Raw genomic sequence first — 19,584 nt, 5'->3', positions numbered from 1 at the left:
TGTTGACAATTTCATTAGCCAATCAGATTGCGGGTTTGGCGGAAACAGTTTGCTGTTGGCTGCTGCTTAAACGTATCTGTGTTTTGATTGGTGACTTTTATGACACTCAGTATTTCCGCGCACTCTTCCGTACCAGACAAGACTAAAGTAAGGGCTGTGTTAGCAGGAAATAAATGATCAATAAGTAGTTCTGGCTGCTGAATATTTATATATATCCCTGCGCTTATAGGTTTAAGAAATACCTTAGAAATGGGTCTGACGCATGGTATTCATAGTGTATAGTAATTACCTATTATCTCTCAGTATAAAGACTAATATAATTGACACAGGAGTTCCATGTTCCTATGCATTGGTAGGTTTATTGTTTTTACCGTGACTATTTGGCCATTTGACTTGATGATTGATTAAAATTCACAGTTTTGTTCCAGTAAAGATGAGCCTGAACTAGTCATGGAGTGGGATGAAGTGGAATTGAGCCCTCGGATCAGAGCAGCAGTTAGGAAAGGTGAGCTTATAAAAGCCTCTCTTTATTGTCAGCTCTCCAACCAACAGGCATTCTTGACAGTGATCCTTTATTACAAAAACATATCCACTCACGCCTTTCTACCTGCTTTTGTAATAATGTATTTGTTTTAATAATGTCTGCTATACATCATGGCCCTACATTTGCACTGCTTAGCCTTTACACACACACACTATATATATATATATATATATATATATATATATATATATATATATATATATCTATCTATGTTTGCTAGTAGTAACTATCATACACCACACTATAGATCAGGGCAACCATTGCAGGAAATTGTTTTTAATGCAAATATTGTTAGGCAGATCACTGAGTGTATGAATGTAATCCTGACAGGGAGCGCTCCAGCTAGGTAATACAAGCTCAGGAACAAGAAAGACACAGCACACTGGATGGCAGTTCAAGCTTGTTCAATCTATTGTTTCCGCATACAGTTTATATACCCTTAGTGGAAGTGAAGATCTGCTGGTCACAATGATCCAAAACCTAGGAGTACGATGAGTAACATATCTCCTATATCCTGTGGTACACATCAAGGATGTTAATTAGACAACTGAACAGAGTAGATGAAAACTTGCAAACTTGCAAAACACAAGTTTGGAATAAACAACTACTATGGGATATGTGTCCTTGTTGTGAACTCTACACAAAATGGATACAGTATTACGAAATGGAGACATGCAGACATGTTGAACCCTCACAAATATATTAGCATTTTTATTCTTGTAACAGAGACTTCGAATTCAATTCCTGGGCTTATGTCACTACTTTAAGCTCTAGGAAAAAGTTACGACGGGTGAAAGGTTCAAAGTGTGCCGTTCTAGCAACCAATCAACAGGTGATATTTTCTGATATGCTGTGTGAAAGCAAATATCTGATGGGTCACTATAACTGTAGCAAAGGTCACACCTCCTATTAGATCACGCCCCTATGTGTGTCATGGCCCCAGCTTTTTAAATGCACTAGCAGACATAGTTCAAAAGTACAAGTTTAATGTTGTTGTGGAGGTTCTATTCCTCTGCACTCGCTCCATACCAATCACACATTATTCATGAGGGGGGACTAGTTTCCATCTAGCATCAGTCTCCTCTTGCAACCCACTCTGGCCAACACCTGTCCAGCCACTGCTTTTTCTGTTCCATATAACCCAAACACTTTCCTAGTGCCAAACTTCCCATCATGCTCCCAAGACCTTCTTATTTGTTTATCAATATCCAATCAGTGTTCCACTTCCAAACCCTTAAAACATCTCCCACACTGTCCTGCTACCTAACCCACCACCTCCAAATTTCCCCCAAAATACCTTTATTCTCTACCCCAGCCATAAATACAACCAGCAGACATTTGAATCCATATCCACAAACTGTTCACCATATAAATCACCATATAGTCAGGGGATGCTAGGAATGTTGGGGATGTAGTTGAGTAACTGATGGACACCTATATGTTTACATGTAGGATTTCATTGATCTTCAGCATACTGAGTTTTTCCTGTAACTGGTGAAGTAAAACTTACATTATAGTTATTCACTTTTTGTCACTCCTAGTGACCATACATATTTGCTGTTACTCATATGGGGGTATCATTTCTCTTAAACTGGCCATACACATTCAGATTTCTGCCTGATTTAGCCACCCACTATCTGGATCAAATTGGCCCAGCGCTAACAATTGCATCATCCTGTGGCCTTACATAGATGTCAGATGATGACTGATCAACATGGTGAGCCAAACCTTACCTAATGGAATTTTTAAACCTGTCTGGTAGTTAACTATTTTGGTCAGGTTTCAGTTGGGCAGGTCATCCCAAAAGCAACATACACGTGCCAATAAGTTTGCTTCTTTTATCAGCCTGGGTAGGGCAAACTTTATTTTCTCTCTCTCTCTCTCTCTCTCTCTCTCTCTCTCTAAGTTCAGAATGTGTACAAAACACTTACAAAAATGTCATTAAGGAACACAAAATACACAAAATTATAATTAAAAAAATAAACTGCCATTCAACTTGTTTTAAATAGATCAGCTAGTATTAAAAGATCTTCCACTGACTTTCTGCATTCTTTTCCAGCTAACATCAAATCTGCCGGAAGCATTTTAACGCTTTCTGTGCCCGAACTGCAGAAACTGGCAAATCTCTCCGTTGCTGATGTCCGTCATTTACAGAAAGCGGTCTCTGCTGTTTTGAGGAAAAACATGGGTGTCACAGGTACCTTTTAGTTAACTTTTTGTCTAATTTCTATCATTTATCATATTCTATTAAAGACATTTTATGATTTATTATGATGCCAGCTATTGGCCTTGCAGTGCATCCACTGAGTCTAGCTGCTGCAAGCTTAGGAATGTCACTATACTGCAAATCCTTGGATAATATATCCTTATTAGCAATGCCTTGTGAAACAGTTGCTGAGGTTGCAGATTGCTGTGTATAATTCCTTGTGTCTAAATGGGATCTAAATACTGTGGCTCAACCACACATACTTAGTTTTTTTCCAGAACACTGACAGTAGCGTTTACAATTTTGGGGAATCCCAGATTATTTGCTAATAGGTTAATTATATTTGACCAGTATAGGGTTAAAATAAATTGGTGGGCAGTAGTCCAGAAACATCAGGGTTGTATTCTTAAAGCAATATAGCTAGGAAAAAGTCTTCCTCAGTTCTCCAAGGACACCGAACACTGAACTGTGTAAACCTGGCTCAGTGTTTTTTGTTCCTGTACCTGGAAGTTTTGATCATTATATTTTAAAAATATTTTCATACATTACCACACAAAAGGTTACTAATTAAATGAAGGCATATAAATCAGGAATGTAATATTTGTATTTGGATAGAGAACTGGCTGAAGGATAGTGGTACGTGTAACATTTTCTAATTGGATCATTATTGTCCTTGTGGAGTACTGCAGGGGTCAGTTCTTGGTTTAAGTGGCTTGGATGACTTCATGGACAAGCATAAACCCAAGATTATAGTGATCTTAAGATCTAAAGTTAGTTATATATATACCTCAAGTTCTCTAAAAAAAAAAAAAATATTTATATTTTTAGAGAGGTGTAGTATATATGCAGAGTTCAGACCACCTTTAAAACATGTTGTTTTTTTTTTTATCTTAACCCTCTGCCAGCCCTGCAGATGTATAGTGAAAAGGCCAAATTTCCATCTCAGCACCAAAAGCTTAGCCTTGGATGTAAAGTTCTGGATAACTTTTTAAGAGGTGGCATTCCTCTGGTGGGGATTACAGAAATTGCTGGGGAAAGTTCTGCTGGGAAGACACAGATAGGACTTCAGCTTTGCCTTTCTGTTCAGTATCCTGTGGAATACGGTGGTCTTGCATCAGGTAAGTGAAATTTGACTTTGAGTTTTACTTTACTAGGATTTTACTTTGTTTACAAGCTTTCTAGATTGTAAACTCTATGGCAGGGGTGCCGAAAAGGTAGATCGGTATCTACCAGTAGTCCTTCACCTGGGAATCAGTAGATCTCATGACACTTTAAACAAACAACTAAATCACCCTCCCATTTCATGCTTTTCATTCAGATATTTATTATGTTAAGGTTACATTAGAAATAGTTTTTTTTAAATATTGCAATATACATTTTCGCATAAATCAGTATTTAAGTAATACAATGTTTTTATGGATGTAGATCATGATGGGACAACATTACTAAAAGTAGACCTCACTTTAGTAAAGTATGGGCACTCCTGCTCTATGGGGTCAGGGACCTCCTTCCGCCTCTGTTTTTTAACATGTGGAAGTTGAACATTCTAACTGTATACATTCTTTTTTTATGTGTATCAATATTTGCCCCCATGTCTGTACTATTAATGTATTGTAAGAATTATCATCATATACAAGTAGCACTAGCACTTTAGATATGTATACATATATGTATTTGTTCTGGGGAAGTTAAGGGAATGACAGTGCTTTGTTCTGCCTTGTGTAGGAGCAGTGTACATCTGCACTGAGGATGCCTTTCCAAGTAAGCGTTTACAGCAACTGATCAAGTCACAGCACAAACTAAGATCCGATGTGCCATCTGATGTCATTAAGAACATCCGGTTTGGAGATTCTATTTTTGTTGAGCACACAGCTGATGTTGTAAGTGATCCCTGCACATCTAAAATTATCTAATTTGACTAATGTAATAAATAGCATAAAATGGAGAAAGCATAAAGCACTTCACTACCAGGCTGCTTAATGGAACAGTGGGGCTCCATATGCCACTCTTTATCCACCTTGATTACGATCCACATAATCCCCGCCCCTTTCCTGTTGTTCTGGGCACCTGACATGTCCTGCCTCCCCCCTTCACTCACTGTGCTATAGGGATTAACATTTATAGGACTACAATTATTCTCTGGGCCACCTGTTGCCAGTTCGGTATTTGTAGTTGCAGCCTCCGCTTTCCTTTTTCCTATAAAAACACCAGTGATTTTATGCACACATAAGGGTCAGGGCACACAGGAAGATTCAGGGAGATTATTCGCCTGGCGACAAATCTCCTCTTCTTAGGGACGACTAATCTCCTTGAACTACCTCCACTGCCTTCCCGCCGGCTGAAATGTAAATCGCAGACGGGATGGCACTCCGCAAATGTTGGTATCCATTAGTTTTCCAAAGTCGCACAAAGTTGGAAATGCAGCCACAAGTGTCATGCTACAATGGATGTAAATGTTGGCACAATTCATTAAAGGTACTTTTGGATACAAGTACCTTTAATGAACTGTTCCAACATTTGCATCCATTGCACTTCCTTTTCAGGATGACTTGTATGTAAGTGTAGCAAATAGACTTTGAAGATTATGCCATGTCCACTTAAAGATCTCCTGCAAGTGAAACAGAGATTAAACCACTCACTACTTCATAGCGCCCATCATATAAATGATGATTGGTGTATTGATATGAGGTATGCTCACTCAATGTTCTGGCTCATCCATTTGTTTTATAGGACACACTTACAGAATGCATAAAAAAAAAAGTACCGGTTCTCCTCCTCCGGGGCTCGATCCGCCTAGTTGTCATTGATTCCATTGCTGCTTTATTTCGTTGTGAATTTGCTGCCAAGGATGCTGCTGTGAAAGCGAAACATCTTCAAACACTTGGTGCTAAACTTCACAATATAAGCAACAGATTCATCACGCCTGTCTTGTGCATTAATCAGGTATTGTTTCTCTTCTCTCCATGTTATTAACCCTTTCACATATTAGCAATTTATAAGGACAGCTAGACCCCAGCAGAGCTGTGAAAACTGAAAGAGATGTTGGCATATAGATCACGGGAAACATGACACATTTCAGATGCAAAACCGTATAATATATTTAACCCCAGAAGGCAAATAATTCAAAACTATAAAAACGATAAAACTATCCAAAACTATAAAAAAAATGAAGACCATTTGAAACGTTGCTTAGAATTGGTCATTCTATAACATACTAAAAGTTAACTTGAAGGTGAACCACCCCTTTAAAGAAGTGGTTCACCTTTAAATGAACTTTGAGTACTATGCAGAGAGTGATAATAATCTGAGACAATTTTCAATTTGTCTTCAGTTTTTTTATTTGTGGTTTTTGAGTTATTTAGCATTTTATTCAGCAGCTCTCCAGTTTGATAGTTCAGCAATCTGGTTGCTAGGGTCCAAATAATCCTAGCAATTATGCATTGATAAGAATAAGAGACTGGAATATGGATATGAGAGGGGCTGAATAGAAAGATGAGTAATAAAAAGTAGCAATAACATTTGTAGCCATGCAGAGCATTTGTTTTTTAGATGGGGTCAGTGACCCCCATTTAAAAGCTGGTAATTCAAAATCTGTAAAAAGAAAAAAACAAATACCAATTGGTGAAAAGTTACATAGAATTAGCCGTTCAATAACATACTAAAAGCTAACTTAAAGGTGAACCACCTCTTTAAACGAAAGGTTCCCAGTGGCACCTTTATTAACGCGGGTGTAGTTAAGGGGGCAGTTGGTCCAATTATGTTTTGGAATGATGCAGACTGTTAAGTCTACATGAACTATCATTTTTTTCAGAATGCTGCCTGGTTGTCAAGGTCACTGAGATAATAATAAGCTAAGAGACGGATCTAATTAAAAACATGAGCAGTGATCTATAGTTGTGGTTTTAGGCACTTTCCATGACGTTAGTGTTCGCCTACCAATGATAAGGGGACTTAAAGAGACAATATCAACAAAAAAATGAAAGGCTTTTGTATGCAGTTCAAATATAATGTACTGTTGTTGTGCACCGGCATATTGGGCACAAACTATGGAAGTTCTAATACAGTTTATACACGGTAATCTGCAAACGTAATAAGCCATTGGACCAATTTTACCAAAAACATATCTTAAGAAAAATAAAGATCAGAGCTTTGACAAGCCCATTTTAAGACATTCACTTGTCATTGAGCCTCTCCAGTGTTACTCTTGTTCTGCCAATAGACTGTCTCCAAGCTTCAAACTGAAATAGGTTCTCCTGCAGTATTTCTTGCAGACACAGTAAGGGCAACGGCAAACCAGGAGATCAAAGGAACAGTAACATTAAAACATAAAAGTGTTTTAAAATAATAAAAACATAATGCAGTGTTGCTCTGTAATAGTAAAATGGATCAGTTTGCTTCAGAAACACTACTATAGTTCATATAAACAAGCTGCTGTGTAGCAATGACAGAAATTGATAAAAGGCTATATGGCACATGTTAAATAGTGGATAACAGATAACACCATTATGTTCTACAGAGCTTATCTGCTGTGTAACTTGAGCCTTTTCTCATTTGAATGGCTGCCCCCATTGCTACACAGCAGCTTATTTATAAAAACAATAGTAGTGTTTCTGAAGCAAACACAGCAGTTTTACCAGTGCAGGGCAACACTGCATTACATTTTTATTATTTTAAAAACTTATTTTTTAATGCTACTGTTTCTTTAATCACCGGCGATAAATATCTGCTTCTGCAAGCAACTAATCTCCTGTAAAAGCTTTCCCATAGGCAATAATGTGAATCACTGGCAGGATGGCATACGTGTCTCTTCGTTTTCTGAAGTCGCCCGAAGTTTCCGTGTGAGGGGCCTTTGGAAAACCAAAGCGGCACTTATGCCATCCTGCCGGCGATTCACATTCTTGCTGGTGGGAAGGCATTTCGGGATATTAGTCACCTGCAGTAGTGAAGATTTATTGTAGTGCCACCACCTTTAGGGATTATTTTATGGTTTGCATAAAGGAGTATATGCTGGTGTGTATAAGGACAAATCTGCCTCTTTGTTCAGATTCTCTTTAGATTGCAAGGAGCTGGAGGAGTATGTGCTTATATGTAGCATGATAATGCCAGCCTACCCAGGGTTTTTTGAGGGCTAATATTTTACTACTCTCTTGGAGTAATGCTATGTCTACACCTTTCTTCTTAACATAATCCAGCACCAACCTGCGATTTATGGGGTTATTTAATCCCCCCACATTACAGCTCAGCAACATAAGTGCCATGGAGACGTCTGCATCCCAGCGGACTCCTATGTGTATTCCCAGCAGTGTTGTTAGCTGCAATATACCTGAGCATAACAAGTAAAACAGCAATAACATGAAACATTCTGTTTAGGTCACCGACAGAGTTAGAGAGATGAATTCTGAACAGGATGACGACTTGGGGTAAGTTAAGGATTTTCTCAACAACACTGTGAATTTCAGCACCTATCTATGGCATTCTAATCACAATGTACTCTCTTCCATTAAAGGGCCATTGTCCCACTGAACTGTATGATACAGTAGGGTAAATATACTAGCAATGTTGGGTGTTGTCCCTGATATGAAGTATTTTAGCCCCTGTGCATATGGTCATGGCCCCAATTTTATAGTGCACACTTTGGCCTGTAAGTGGCATTGAATGGGCAGTGTTAGAACATTACAACACAACAGAAGGTGAATGGAAGATTAGGAGAAAGTATGTGGCCAATCACCTGAGAGATACTGCCTGGTTAGGCAGGGTTGCTACTAAGATCAGAGTCAGTACAACCTGTATGCACCTGCAATTGCACTGGAGTCATATAGACCAACCTCTCAAATGGGACTCCTAATGGGGTTTTTTGGTTTAAAGAATTGATTTTTTTAATGAATGCTTAAATGACCCGAGCACATTGGCTTATTGCAGCTGCACATCGCTAGGTAGCATGTCGTTCAGGCCCAACAGGGGTTGTTACACCAATCAAATAGGCAGGATCAACTTAAGCCATTCTGATTCATTTGCTCATATGGGAACCTTAATGTGAGGTGTGCACACGGGTACTTTATAAGCTGAAGGAATACAGTGGTGTGAAAAACTATTTGCCCCCTTCCTGATTTCTTATTCTTTTGCATTTTTGTCACACTTAAATGTTTCTGCTCATCAAAAACCGTTAACTATTAGTCAAAGATAACATAATTGAACACAAAATGCAGTTTTTAAATGAAGGTTTACGTTATTAAGGGAGAAAAAAAAACTCCAAATCTACATGGGCCTGTGTGAAAAAGTGATTGCCCCCCTTGTTAAAAAATAACTTAACTGTGGTTTATCACACCTGAGTTCAATTTCAAAGGTTATAAAGCCATTTCTAAAGCTTTGGGACTCCAGCGAACCACAGTGAGAGCCATTATCCACAAATGGCAAAAACATGGAACAGTGGTGAACCTTCCCAGGAGTGGCCGGCCGACCAAAATTACCCCAAGAGCGCAGAGACAACTCATCCGAGAGGCCACAAAAGACCCCAGGACAACATCTAAAGAACTGCAGGCCTCACTTGCCTCAATTAAGGTCAGTGTTCACGACTCCACCATAAGAAAGAGACTGGGCAAAAACGGCCTGCATGGCAGATTTCCAAGGCGCAAACCTTTTTTAAGCAAAAAGAACATTAAGGCTCGTCTCAATTTTGCTAAAAAACATCTCAATGATTGCCAAGACTTTTGGGAAAATACCTTGTAGACCGACGAGACAAAAGTTGAACTTTTTGGAAGGTGCGCGTCCCGTTACATCTGGCGTAAAAGTAACACAGCATTTCAGAAAAAGAACATCATACCAACAGTAAAATATGGTGGTGGTAGTGTGATGGTCTGGGGTTGTTTTGCTGCTTCAGGACCTGGAAGACTTGCTGTGATAGATGGAACCATGAATTCTACTGTCTACCAAAAAATCCTGAAGGAGAATGTCCGGCCATCTGTTCGTCAACTCAAGCTGAAGCGATCTTGGGTGCTGCAGCAGGACAATGACCCAAAACACACCAGCAAATCCACCTCTGAATGGCTGAAGAAAAACAAAATGAAGACTTTGGAGTGGCCTAGTCAAAGTCCTGACCTGAATCCTATTGAGATGTTGTGGCATGACCTTAAAAAGGCGGTTCATGCTAGAAACCCTCAAATAAAGCTGAATTACAACAATTCTGCAAAGATGAGTGGGCCAAAATTCCTCCAGAGCGCTGTAAAAGACTCGTTGCAAGTTATCGCAAACGCTTGATTGCAGTTATTGCTGCTAAGGGTGGCCCAACCAGTTATTAGGTTCAGGGGGCAATTACTTTTTCACACAGGTTTGGATTTCTTTTCTCCCTAAATAATAAAAACCCTCATTTAAAAACTGCATTTTGTGTTTACTTGTGTTATCTTTGACTAATAGTTAAATGTGTTTGATGATCAGAAACATTTTGTGTGACAAACATGCAAAAGAATAAGAAATCAGGAAGGGGGCAAATAGTTTTTCACACCACTGTATGTACTCCAATTTCTAAATCTGCAGGGTGAGGCTATACTGAGTGTTTTGTATTAAGGGAAAGGCAGGACAATATATAGGAACACTTTAACAGCTGACAACTTTTCCTGTGTAAGCGGAGTCATTTTTAGTCAGATTTTTTAAAGGAAATATTTTAGTTTTAAACATGTTCCCCATTGTGGTTTTCTTTACACTCTGTCTTCTTAAATATACAGTTCACCAGATGCTTTATGTCAGCACTAGGTGTATATACTGTATCTGCTGTAGACCATGATTGGGATCATTCTGAAATTGTATATTTGGTGTAGTTTGCAGGATAAAAAAGTAGTTCCAGCACTGGGCATTTCATGGTCTAACCAGCTGTTAATGAGAGTGATGGTGGCACGGACTCAACACACAGCACCTACAGAACTCGCCTCAGGAGGGATCTTACGGACTATGGAGGTAGTTTTTGCGCCACACATTGCTCAGTCTTCTTGTTACTACACAGTAGACCTGGAAGGTGTGAAAGGATTGGATGACCACGTCCAAAACTGATATTTGCCTAGAAAATGTTTTTTGTTGCTGCAATTCACACCAACAAGAGGAAACTTACAATCAAGAAGCACTTTCCAAAAACAGCTAGTCTAGTCCTCCCTATTAGCAAGTTCTCTTTTTTTGTTTTATAATCTACAGTTTCTTTCCGGTCCACAAATTATGCAAGAAGAGACATTTGTTTTGTAAACTTGCTGGGCAGACTTATGAAATAGAAATGATTTCCCCAGAACTCAGTCAGCTAAATTTGCAGCAACATATCAAATGACTTGTGGGCCTGGTAAGAAATATTTGCATCCTTTATAAGGAAAGATTTGCCAATCCATTCATACGTGCTCTGGTAGTAGCCACAAATGACGGAGCATTGCTGAGCCATAAGGCTTTGTATCAGTGATGACACAGGTGAATGCAAATAAAGTGGCCTTGTTCCATTTGTGTGAGTGCACTGTACTAATGATTTCTGAACTGATACAGTAATAATGATACAGTGATACATTTTTAAAATGTCATGCTAGAATGGCTCCTGTGCAATCCAGCGAGTCATCCTGCAGTACAATCTTATCAGATTTGACATCACACAGATTTGATTACATGTCAAACTGCAGTAACTTCATTACTTCCCACAGAAACAGGCAAGGCATTGGCTCACTGGATTTTAAGTCCGACTACAATTTGATGGGTTAACAAGCCCTAAGTGGCTAGCAAAAGACAACTGAACAACTTGTTTCAATGTAAGAAGTTGGCCATGTAGGAGATACTGTGATCTCAGGGCTAAATTGGTTCAAGTCCATTTATAAAAGCTCTTTGACAGAACAGGCCCAGAAGTCTAGTGAACCTGCACTTTGTCACTTTAAATGAACTTTGTAAAAGGAAAGCAATAAAGTGTGCTGTATATCCTAATTACCAATGCAACGATGCCACACATTCAGTTCATGACTAATTTGTTCTTTATTTTGCATTTGTTAATGTTCATTTACAAGAATAAGGTAACAGGCCAACATATCAAAGCAGCAAAGGCTTCCTATTTCTCTGCAAAACATAATATGCATTGCTGTTCCAGAGGATTAGAAATAAATTCAAAAATAGAACATCTTTATAAGCAGACATAATCCATTGGCCGTTGCCTAATTTTGTCTTCATATTTCTGAGCAAAAGCTGCCCTATTGCTCATCTCCACCAAGCAAAACCAGTGGCTTACTCTCTCTACAACAATTTTAATATGGTGATTATTTCCTAATCATTATTAGGAGAGCAGTTGTCTGCTTTGGAGCACATTCAGTGTACTTCTGCTAAGGCAAACAGTGTACCATTTATATGTGTATTCACGAGTCTTAAAGGGATACTGTCATGGGAAAAATTTTATTTTTCAAAATGCATCAGTTATTAGTGCTGCTCCAGCAGAATTCTGCACTGAAATCCATTTCTCAAAATAGCAAACAGATTTTTTTTTTATATTCAATTTTGAAATCTGACACGGGCTAGACATATTGTCAATTTCCCAGCTGCCCCAAGTCATATACCAAAATATGCTGAAAAACTCTACCTCGGCTTATACTCGGGTCAAGTGCAAAAACGGTCACCGGCGCCTAAGAATAGTCGCCGGCGTCCAAGAATGGTCACCGGCATCCAAAAACAAGCACCTCCAATGGGAGCAGAAACCCTCAATTTTTTGATTTTGAAAACCAGAAGCTGCTGCATTTCTCACCCTAGGCTTATACTCGAGTCAATAAGCTTTCCCAGTTTTTGGAGGTAAAATTAGGTACCTCGGCTTATACTCGGGACGGCTTATACTCGAGTATATACGGTAGTAATTATCTGTGTTAATTACTAATCAGCCTTATACTGTGACATTTCCATTCTATGTGTACTGTATATTGTGAGTGGGTCCCTAAGTTCAGTAAGTGACAGCAGCAAAGAGCATGTGCAGTGAATCAGCAGAAAAGAAGATGGGGAGCTACTGGGGCATCTTTGGAGACACAGATCTTTACTGCTTAAGGACTGTGGTTGCCTTGGGCTGGTACAGAAGCACAAAACATCATGTACAACATTTGTAGCTTACTTTTTTAAGCTTTAAGTTTAAGCTTTAGTTCTCCTTTAAAGGAAAAAGACTTAACGGTTTCTGTGAAGGTGCAAATATTTACGTGACTCTTTATGAAGTCCGTGGTACAGAAAATGTATAACAAGTCTAGTATCATTAAACCAACATAATCCCTCCTGATCCGATATTTCTTAGTGGTTACATACAGATCAACCTGCAAAGTGAGCTAAATTTGATGCATTTATTCTTATTTGCCCTATTTGCATATTTGGGTTCATTTCCTGCATTATTTTATTGTGCTTCAGTGAAGACTCGGACAATGCCATGCCAGCTTGCTATGTTCTATGTGTTTATTTACATGCAGTGTTTGCAGCATAGGTTCATTCTACCATGGCCTTTACTAGATCTAGCACACAGAGACACAACTAGATATGTTTATATTAAATAGGAGGGAAAGTGGCATTGTTGAGAAAGCGAAGATCAAGATACATACAATGCATTAAAATACAAAATATACAATCATAAATAAAGTACCCCAGGTACTAAAACAAAATGACACCTACAAATATTATTTTAGCTCTTTAAAACATTTCTACTTCCTTTGTCTGTAACAGTCTATGTAAAGTGAACCTTGAGGTGCTCCAGTTGATCGTAGAAAGCCTAGAAGACGAGTTAAAATACACAAACTATGGTTCATGGTCAGGATACATTCTATAGAGCGGCAGCAAAGATTAGCAGCACTGAATACTCGCTAAACATTGATTTGTAACATGTACAGCCCTGTGCAGTTAGGAGCTTGCCCAGGGCCACAGTGAAAAACGTAAACTCTGTAATGTAGCATTTTCTTATTCAAAATGCCATAATCTTTAAAAAAATTCATTTAGGTGTAACATGACGAAAAGCAAAATATACCAAAGCAAATATGACCAGCATTTTACTGGTTACCACAAATCTCTGAGTAAAAGAAAAACCTATTTTACTTCAAGTAAAATACACACTAATATGTACACTGTAAAATATTTATAATCTGCAGCAAACGACTTTTTCTTGAGATCTATGTATATTTCAGGTATGGGAGCTTTTATCCAGAATGCCTGCAATCTGGGGTGTTCTATATAACAGATTTGCTGTGTTAATTGAGAAATTGAAATTCTCTAAATTGAGAAAGCCAGTTAAAGGAGATCTGAAAGCTCCAATCCAAGGGAGCACCCCCCCAAGGATTGTAATCATTTAACAGATACCAGATGCTCCTCCCGGTGCACTGTGAATAAGCAATCCTCTTTACCTTCTTCTTTCTTCAAAATCCAGTGGCTGACGCATTTGCGGTAGAGTGAAAAGGGCAGCCTTTTTTGTTGAAGGCCAGCTTTTAACCCTGCTGTGCATGAGCTCTTGCGAAAAGAATGAAGAGGATCACTCACAAGTGCCCCAGGATGGTGCAGTTTTCTGCTAAAAGTAGCACTGGCCCAGGGTATCAGGGAAGCCATTATAATCCTTTGGCGGTGCCCTAACAATTGGCACCCCCCCAATTGGAGATTTTGGTCTCCTTTTAGAGGTCCAACATTTGGTAAGGTCCCCCCTTAGTTGGTAACATGATCATAGATATAGGAGAACATAGATACAAGAATATCTGGGAAGAGAGCTAATGTTGTCTCCCTGATGATTTAGCATTCCAAGGGAAGGGGACAAACCCCTACAAATCTCATGTTCAGCGTAAACGTGAATTGTGATTATGCCATTTTATTCCACTCCCTCAGAGTGATCAATCACAGGAACCACTGCCTATCTCCCCATATACCACCCTGGCCTTCCAGCAATATCTAGGTACTTAAGTGGACATTCTTCCCAAACTCACTTAAAATGCCAATAGTATTTTTTAGGTGGTCAACAGAGATTTCTGCTAGCTTAGTACAAGGTACAGCCTTGATAATACAGAGAGAAAGGGGAATGAGTCCAAAATGAAGGAAGTTTTTAAGGATTTTTAAATAGCTTTCTGGATAAGGGATCCCATACCTGTACTTTGTACAAACACAAATGCATACACCACTAACCATATGACCCCAGACTCTATAGCAAAATACACAGTACTTTTAAGAGCAGTTGTCCATCATAAAGGACACTGTTACTATTGCATTATTGGGGCCACTGCTCTCTTTTCGGACAGAATTCATAAAGCAGAAAATGATTTAAAGGAGCACTAGAACCAAAACATAATGTCTCTATTGCTGGCATTTAAGCAATATTTAAATAAACCAAATATTTTACTTGCTATGGGATTCTCAGAGAAACCTGTGATGATCAAAACAGCCTCAGCCACAGGCAATGCCTATTCATTCTAGTGCAAGGGACACATGGAATTGTATTGGGCCCACTAATGAATTCTACACTGCTAAATGTTTAGGATTACTACCAAATATATAAGCACATTTTTACAGTGACCTTTTACATTCTTCTGGTAAATAGCTAAAATGAGTTCTTGTAAATTGAAAGAATGCTTCAGCTTCTGTAACAGTAGCCCAGTTATTCAAGATATAGCTCTACAAATATACCAAAAAGCAATTTACATACATACACACCTATAAATAAATTGTTCTTTAAAAAAAAAAAAAATTACTCTAATTTGATTTCTCTTCTTATAAAAGTAAACAATCCACAATCGAATTCCATAGACGCTTCTTATACAAGAGGATGAGGAGGAAGCAAAGCTTGGGGTGTCTCAGTGCAGTCGAGGGAATCTTAGTTAGCGTCTCTGCATGAACCTTAATGAGCCAAGTCAGTGTGACTGGCACTCAGCCCTCTCGACTCTGTCAGACAATTATTTCGTTCCTGTGTAAAAGAGAGGGGAGGAAAGAAAACAGATTAACACAAAGCGTCTGTGCAGTGGCAGGAACTGAGCTGTTGGAGCATGCTAAGCCTCGGTCTGAGGACGCTGGGTATTGCAGATTGTTACAGTTCTTCATCTAGAGATAAACAACATGGAGTAACTCAGTGGTAACTGACTGATTCTCTGCAAATCTAAAATGGAAAAGAAAGACCCATATACCATGATATGAATACCTCTACGGTACAATGAAAACTCACACTGGTTTGCTACAAATTTCAGTGTCTTTTAGACATGTATTGCCAACGCCACTGGGATTGCGTGTCGGCCTTTAGCATATGATAATTTGGTGAGAAGCACGTGGCAGCTCTCAGGTACATTACAGAGGTTAGACAACAAACATAGAGTGATTAATGTGTTAGTAAGGTGCAGCAAATCAGTTTGCACTGAGAGTGAGATCTAGCAGCAATTCAAATTACACAGTAGAAAGCCAGGAATTAACTTCAAGGACTAATTTCTTCTAGTGACTGTTTAATGGCTTAAGGGATTGTTACAGCTTAGCCTCTGTGTATCCAATGAATTAAAGTCCCGCATTGCAGCCTTGTTCAAGATCTAATGACTTTATACAAAGCATGTGTTGTTGGCAGAGAAATACAGCTCTGTCTTTTGATTGTAGCCCTGGGAGTTGCCCTGTACAATGCCCAATGGATATATATTTATAATACACAAAAGCCATGAATATCTTGTAAATGATATCCTTATAAACGGTGAGTTCTGATGTCATCAGTTATAAACGGTGAGTTCTGATGTCATTTCTGTCACATGACTCACTGAAACTTGTGTATTATAATAAATAAAGTACCCCCAGTAGCAAAATATGAGGATATTAGAAGTAACCTCGGAGTTCCATGACCCGTATAAAAACCACTCGGCCTTGTGTTTTTATATGGTCATGAAACTCCTTGGTAACTTATAATATCCTTATACTTTACAAGAGGGGGTACTTTATTCACTATATTAGGCAAGGCTCAGGAAATTAGTGTTGGGTCTCCACCTGACAGGTGGATTGGTTAGCAACCATGGTATCTTGTTTTCTAAATGTTACATTAGAAAGAATATCTAGCAGCCTAATAAGTACTAAGTCTACATCATGGTGCGAGAACAGGTTACAGGCTTCTTACTTGAATGTGATCTTCAGCAACCTTGCCACCCGTGTTAAGAACATTCAGAGAACTGGCACGCTTCATGCTGCAACCAGGATAGTGAACATGCAAGAATAAACCAATAAGAATCAACAGCCTTATGAACACACATATACAAGATTTCATCAGGGACACGCTAAAAGAAGTTGCTTTTATACCTTATGCACCAGGGAATAGTACTGAATTAATTCCATACCACTTGGGGTGATAGTTATAAAATAATGTGTATGCACTGGGTGATTTCTGCCAGTTTAATAGACTATTTGGCACTAACTATGTCCGTACAGCTCAATTCTGCTCACTTCCCCCTCCTCTCAAGCAGCTTTGTATGATGGCACTGCAGTGTGTACAGTATGGTACTTATAGCGAATAACAAAGTAAGAAATGAACAATAGAAAGATCAGCAAATCCAAGATGGTGTGTTGGGCATTACACTGCATACTGGGGGGAAAAATCTGTGTTTAAAGACCACAGCAGAAATTTGTGTTTAAAGGATATGTAAACCTTAAAAAAAACTGAATGTAAAATTTCTAAGGGTGCTTTTCTAAGCATCTTTACATTATTACATCATTTTTTTCAGTTTCAGAGATATTTAAGTTTTTATTAACTGCCAATATAATATATTTTGTAACAACTGCCCACCTGGTTAGTTCCTGTAACTGTACATTCAAAGAGGAATACCTTCAGAAGAAAACCAGAGAGGTTTTCTGATGTTGCTCTGCTCAGGGAAATGATTAGAAGAAGTGATCAGAAGCCTCAGATGTGCTTTCCCCATCTCCTTCCGGAGCAGAGCAACATCACAACACTTCTCTGTTTTACTTCTGAAGGTATACCTCTTTAAATGTACAGTTACAGCAATGGACCAACAGGTAGTGGTGGCGTTACAACATTCATTATACTGGCAGTCAATACAAATTTAAATAGCGCTGAAGCTGAAAAACATAAATAATGTAAATTGCAAGGGTGCTTAGAAAAGCACTCTGAGCAATTTTGCATAAAATGGTTTTTAAGGTTTACTTACCTTTAAAAGCCACAGTGGAGACCATCTATGAATAGGACTGTCCCTACAGTGTGTTGTAAGACCTGTGAAAAATCTGCATAACTCTTGCCAAGCTCACAATTTAACAACAGAACACACAGTACATGCTCAGTTACCAAAGCTTGGCATTCTTGGTTGTTATGGGTAACTGCACGGCCCAGCTGCATACTAGCATGACATTTCTGCTTGGGGAAGGAGGGGGCAAAATAACCCACACCAATTGAATGTTAAATACAATCCTTTATCAGAACGGTTTTTTTTTTTTTGCCTAGTCACTGATTCTCATTTGTGCCCACAAACCTGTACTTAATAGTGCTACACAGCTCCTGGATAAGATACAAGACTCCCTGCAAGTGGTCACAAGAAAATATCATTGTAACCCCAAAAGTGGGAGTGCAGAGACCAGGCAAGACTAGTTTTACTTGCAGCACTGTGGCTCTATCAGTGATGCTCACATATGCCTGATAAAGCCTGCCTGCTCAGTAAGTCTCAATATGACATTAGGGTTAAGCCCCTGCTTTTGGGCAAAAGTGTCCCTCTAAGCTTTCTGTAGTCATACAAAGATACCTGGAACTCTATATAACCTTTTGAGGATAGAATATTGACAATTTAAGATTATTTATCTAATATAAAAGAGCCATGCATATCCTATAAATTATATCCTTATAAATGGTGCTTAGTGTTGTTGTCGGTTATAATCGGAGCTTAGTGATGTCATTTCTGTCACATGACTCACTGAAACTTCCGTATTATAATAAAGTACCCCTGTTGCAAAACAAGAGGATATTAGAAGTTACACCTCGAAGTTACATGACCTGTATAATTTGGTCATGGAACTCTTCGGTAACTTATGTCGGTACTTTATTCACTATATTATTCTGTAATGTTTAGAGAATGTTATCGAATCATTTAATATTTTATATGTAGCGGACATAAATAAGGAAGGACAAGGAAAGCCTACTGTACTGAGGGGTGCCAATTTGTTAAGCACTCCTAGTGAATTGATTTCAATTTGAACTTTTTCCCCTGGGTCCGTGCTCTATATACAGTATCTAAGCACTGCACGCCATCTTACCATTTTTTCCAGGGATCCCTTGTGTACCACAAGATTTGTGCATGTGCACTTTTATAAAGGCAGAATATGCACTTTATAAAAGGAGGTGCCTATCAAACTGGCCAGTGCAACAGGCTTTCCTTGTCCTTTAACCCAGCACTTTACAGACATAGTTTAAAGACATGAGTATTGCAGCCTTTTCCTAGGAGGTATTTTGCTTTGGCTTGGTCAGCTTTTCAGGCAAATGTTTCTATGGCAGAATGCCACATGTTCCATCAGCCCAAGGATAAGTTCTGCCCTTGATTGTATCACAGACAACATAATTGGCACACAAGTAGAAGGCCATCACAAACACTCCATCTTTATTCTTTTCTAAATGTATAAATATTGTTGGGTTTAGAACAGCAGCTCAGTCAGGTATTTGTAAGCAACACCTCTTCTCTGAGTTTAATATATGAACTCCATGTGTATAGCATTGCATTAACTCCATGGACTGCACGTAAAATACATTCAGCCATTCCCAATTCTACATTGTGGGAGCAGAGGAAGCTGTACACTTAGACATTTTAAATACTGGTTAAGTTTATAGAAAACCAATTTGGCAGAACTAGAGTGCTCATAAAAACACATTAGTGGAAGCCCATGC

General features: G+C 38.7%; 2 protein-coding genes across 9 annotated transcripts in view; one reads left to right on the top strand and one right to left on the bottom strand.

Annotated features, from left to right (window-relative positions):
* The first annotated feature begins 15 nt into the window (after window positions 1–15).
* On the top strand, window positions 16–11,227 carry xrcc3.L (X-ray repair complementing defective repair in Chinese hamster cells 3 L homeolog). Of its 4 annotated transcripts, none has more exons than XM_018228610.2 (8): window positions 16–147; window positions 418–505; window positions 2,604–2,741; window positions 3,656–3,868; window positions 4,476–4,630; window positions 5,481–5,693; window positions 8,121–8,170; window positions 10,562–11,220. In XM_018228610.2, the coding sequence occupies exons 1-8, from the start codon at window positions 100–102 to the stop codon at window positions 10,788–10,790; spliced, it is 1,134 nt and encodes a 377-aa protein (XP_018084099.1). In that variant the 5' UTR covers window positions 16–99; the 3' UTR covers window positions 10,791–11,220.
* A 2,325-nt stretch (window positions 11,228–13,552) lies between these two features.
* klc1.L (kinesin light chain 1 L homeolog) overlaps window positions 13,553–19,584 on the bottom strand; it is a 54,120-nt gene continuing 48,088 nt past the window's right edge. For 4 of the 5 annotated variants that reach the window (XM_018230593.2, XM_018230594.2, XM_018230596.2 and 1 more), the window contains exons 15-16: window positions 16,825–16,891; window positions 13,553–15,648 (exon numbers count right to left, since the gene is read on the bottom strand). In XM_018230593.2, the coding sequence (XP_018086082.1) occupies window positions 15,583–15,648; window positions 16,825–16,891 (133 nt within the window). In that variant the 3' untranslated portion in view covers window positions 13,553–15,582. The remainder of the gene's footprint in view (window positions 15,649–16,824; window positions 16,892–19,584) is intronic. The other variant, XM_018230597.2, reaches the window with a different exon arrangement.

This window comes from Xenopus laevis, chromosome 8L (genome assembly GCF_017654675.1).
Source record: "Xenopus laevis strain J_2021 chromosome 8L, Xenopus_laevis_v10.1, whole genome shotgun sequence".
Lineage (NCBI taxonomy): Eukaryota > Metazoa > Chordata > Amphibia > Anura > Pipidae > Xenopus > Xenopus laevis.
This window is presented reverse-complemented; position numbering and strand designations above follow the sequence as displayed.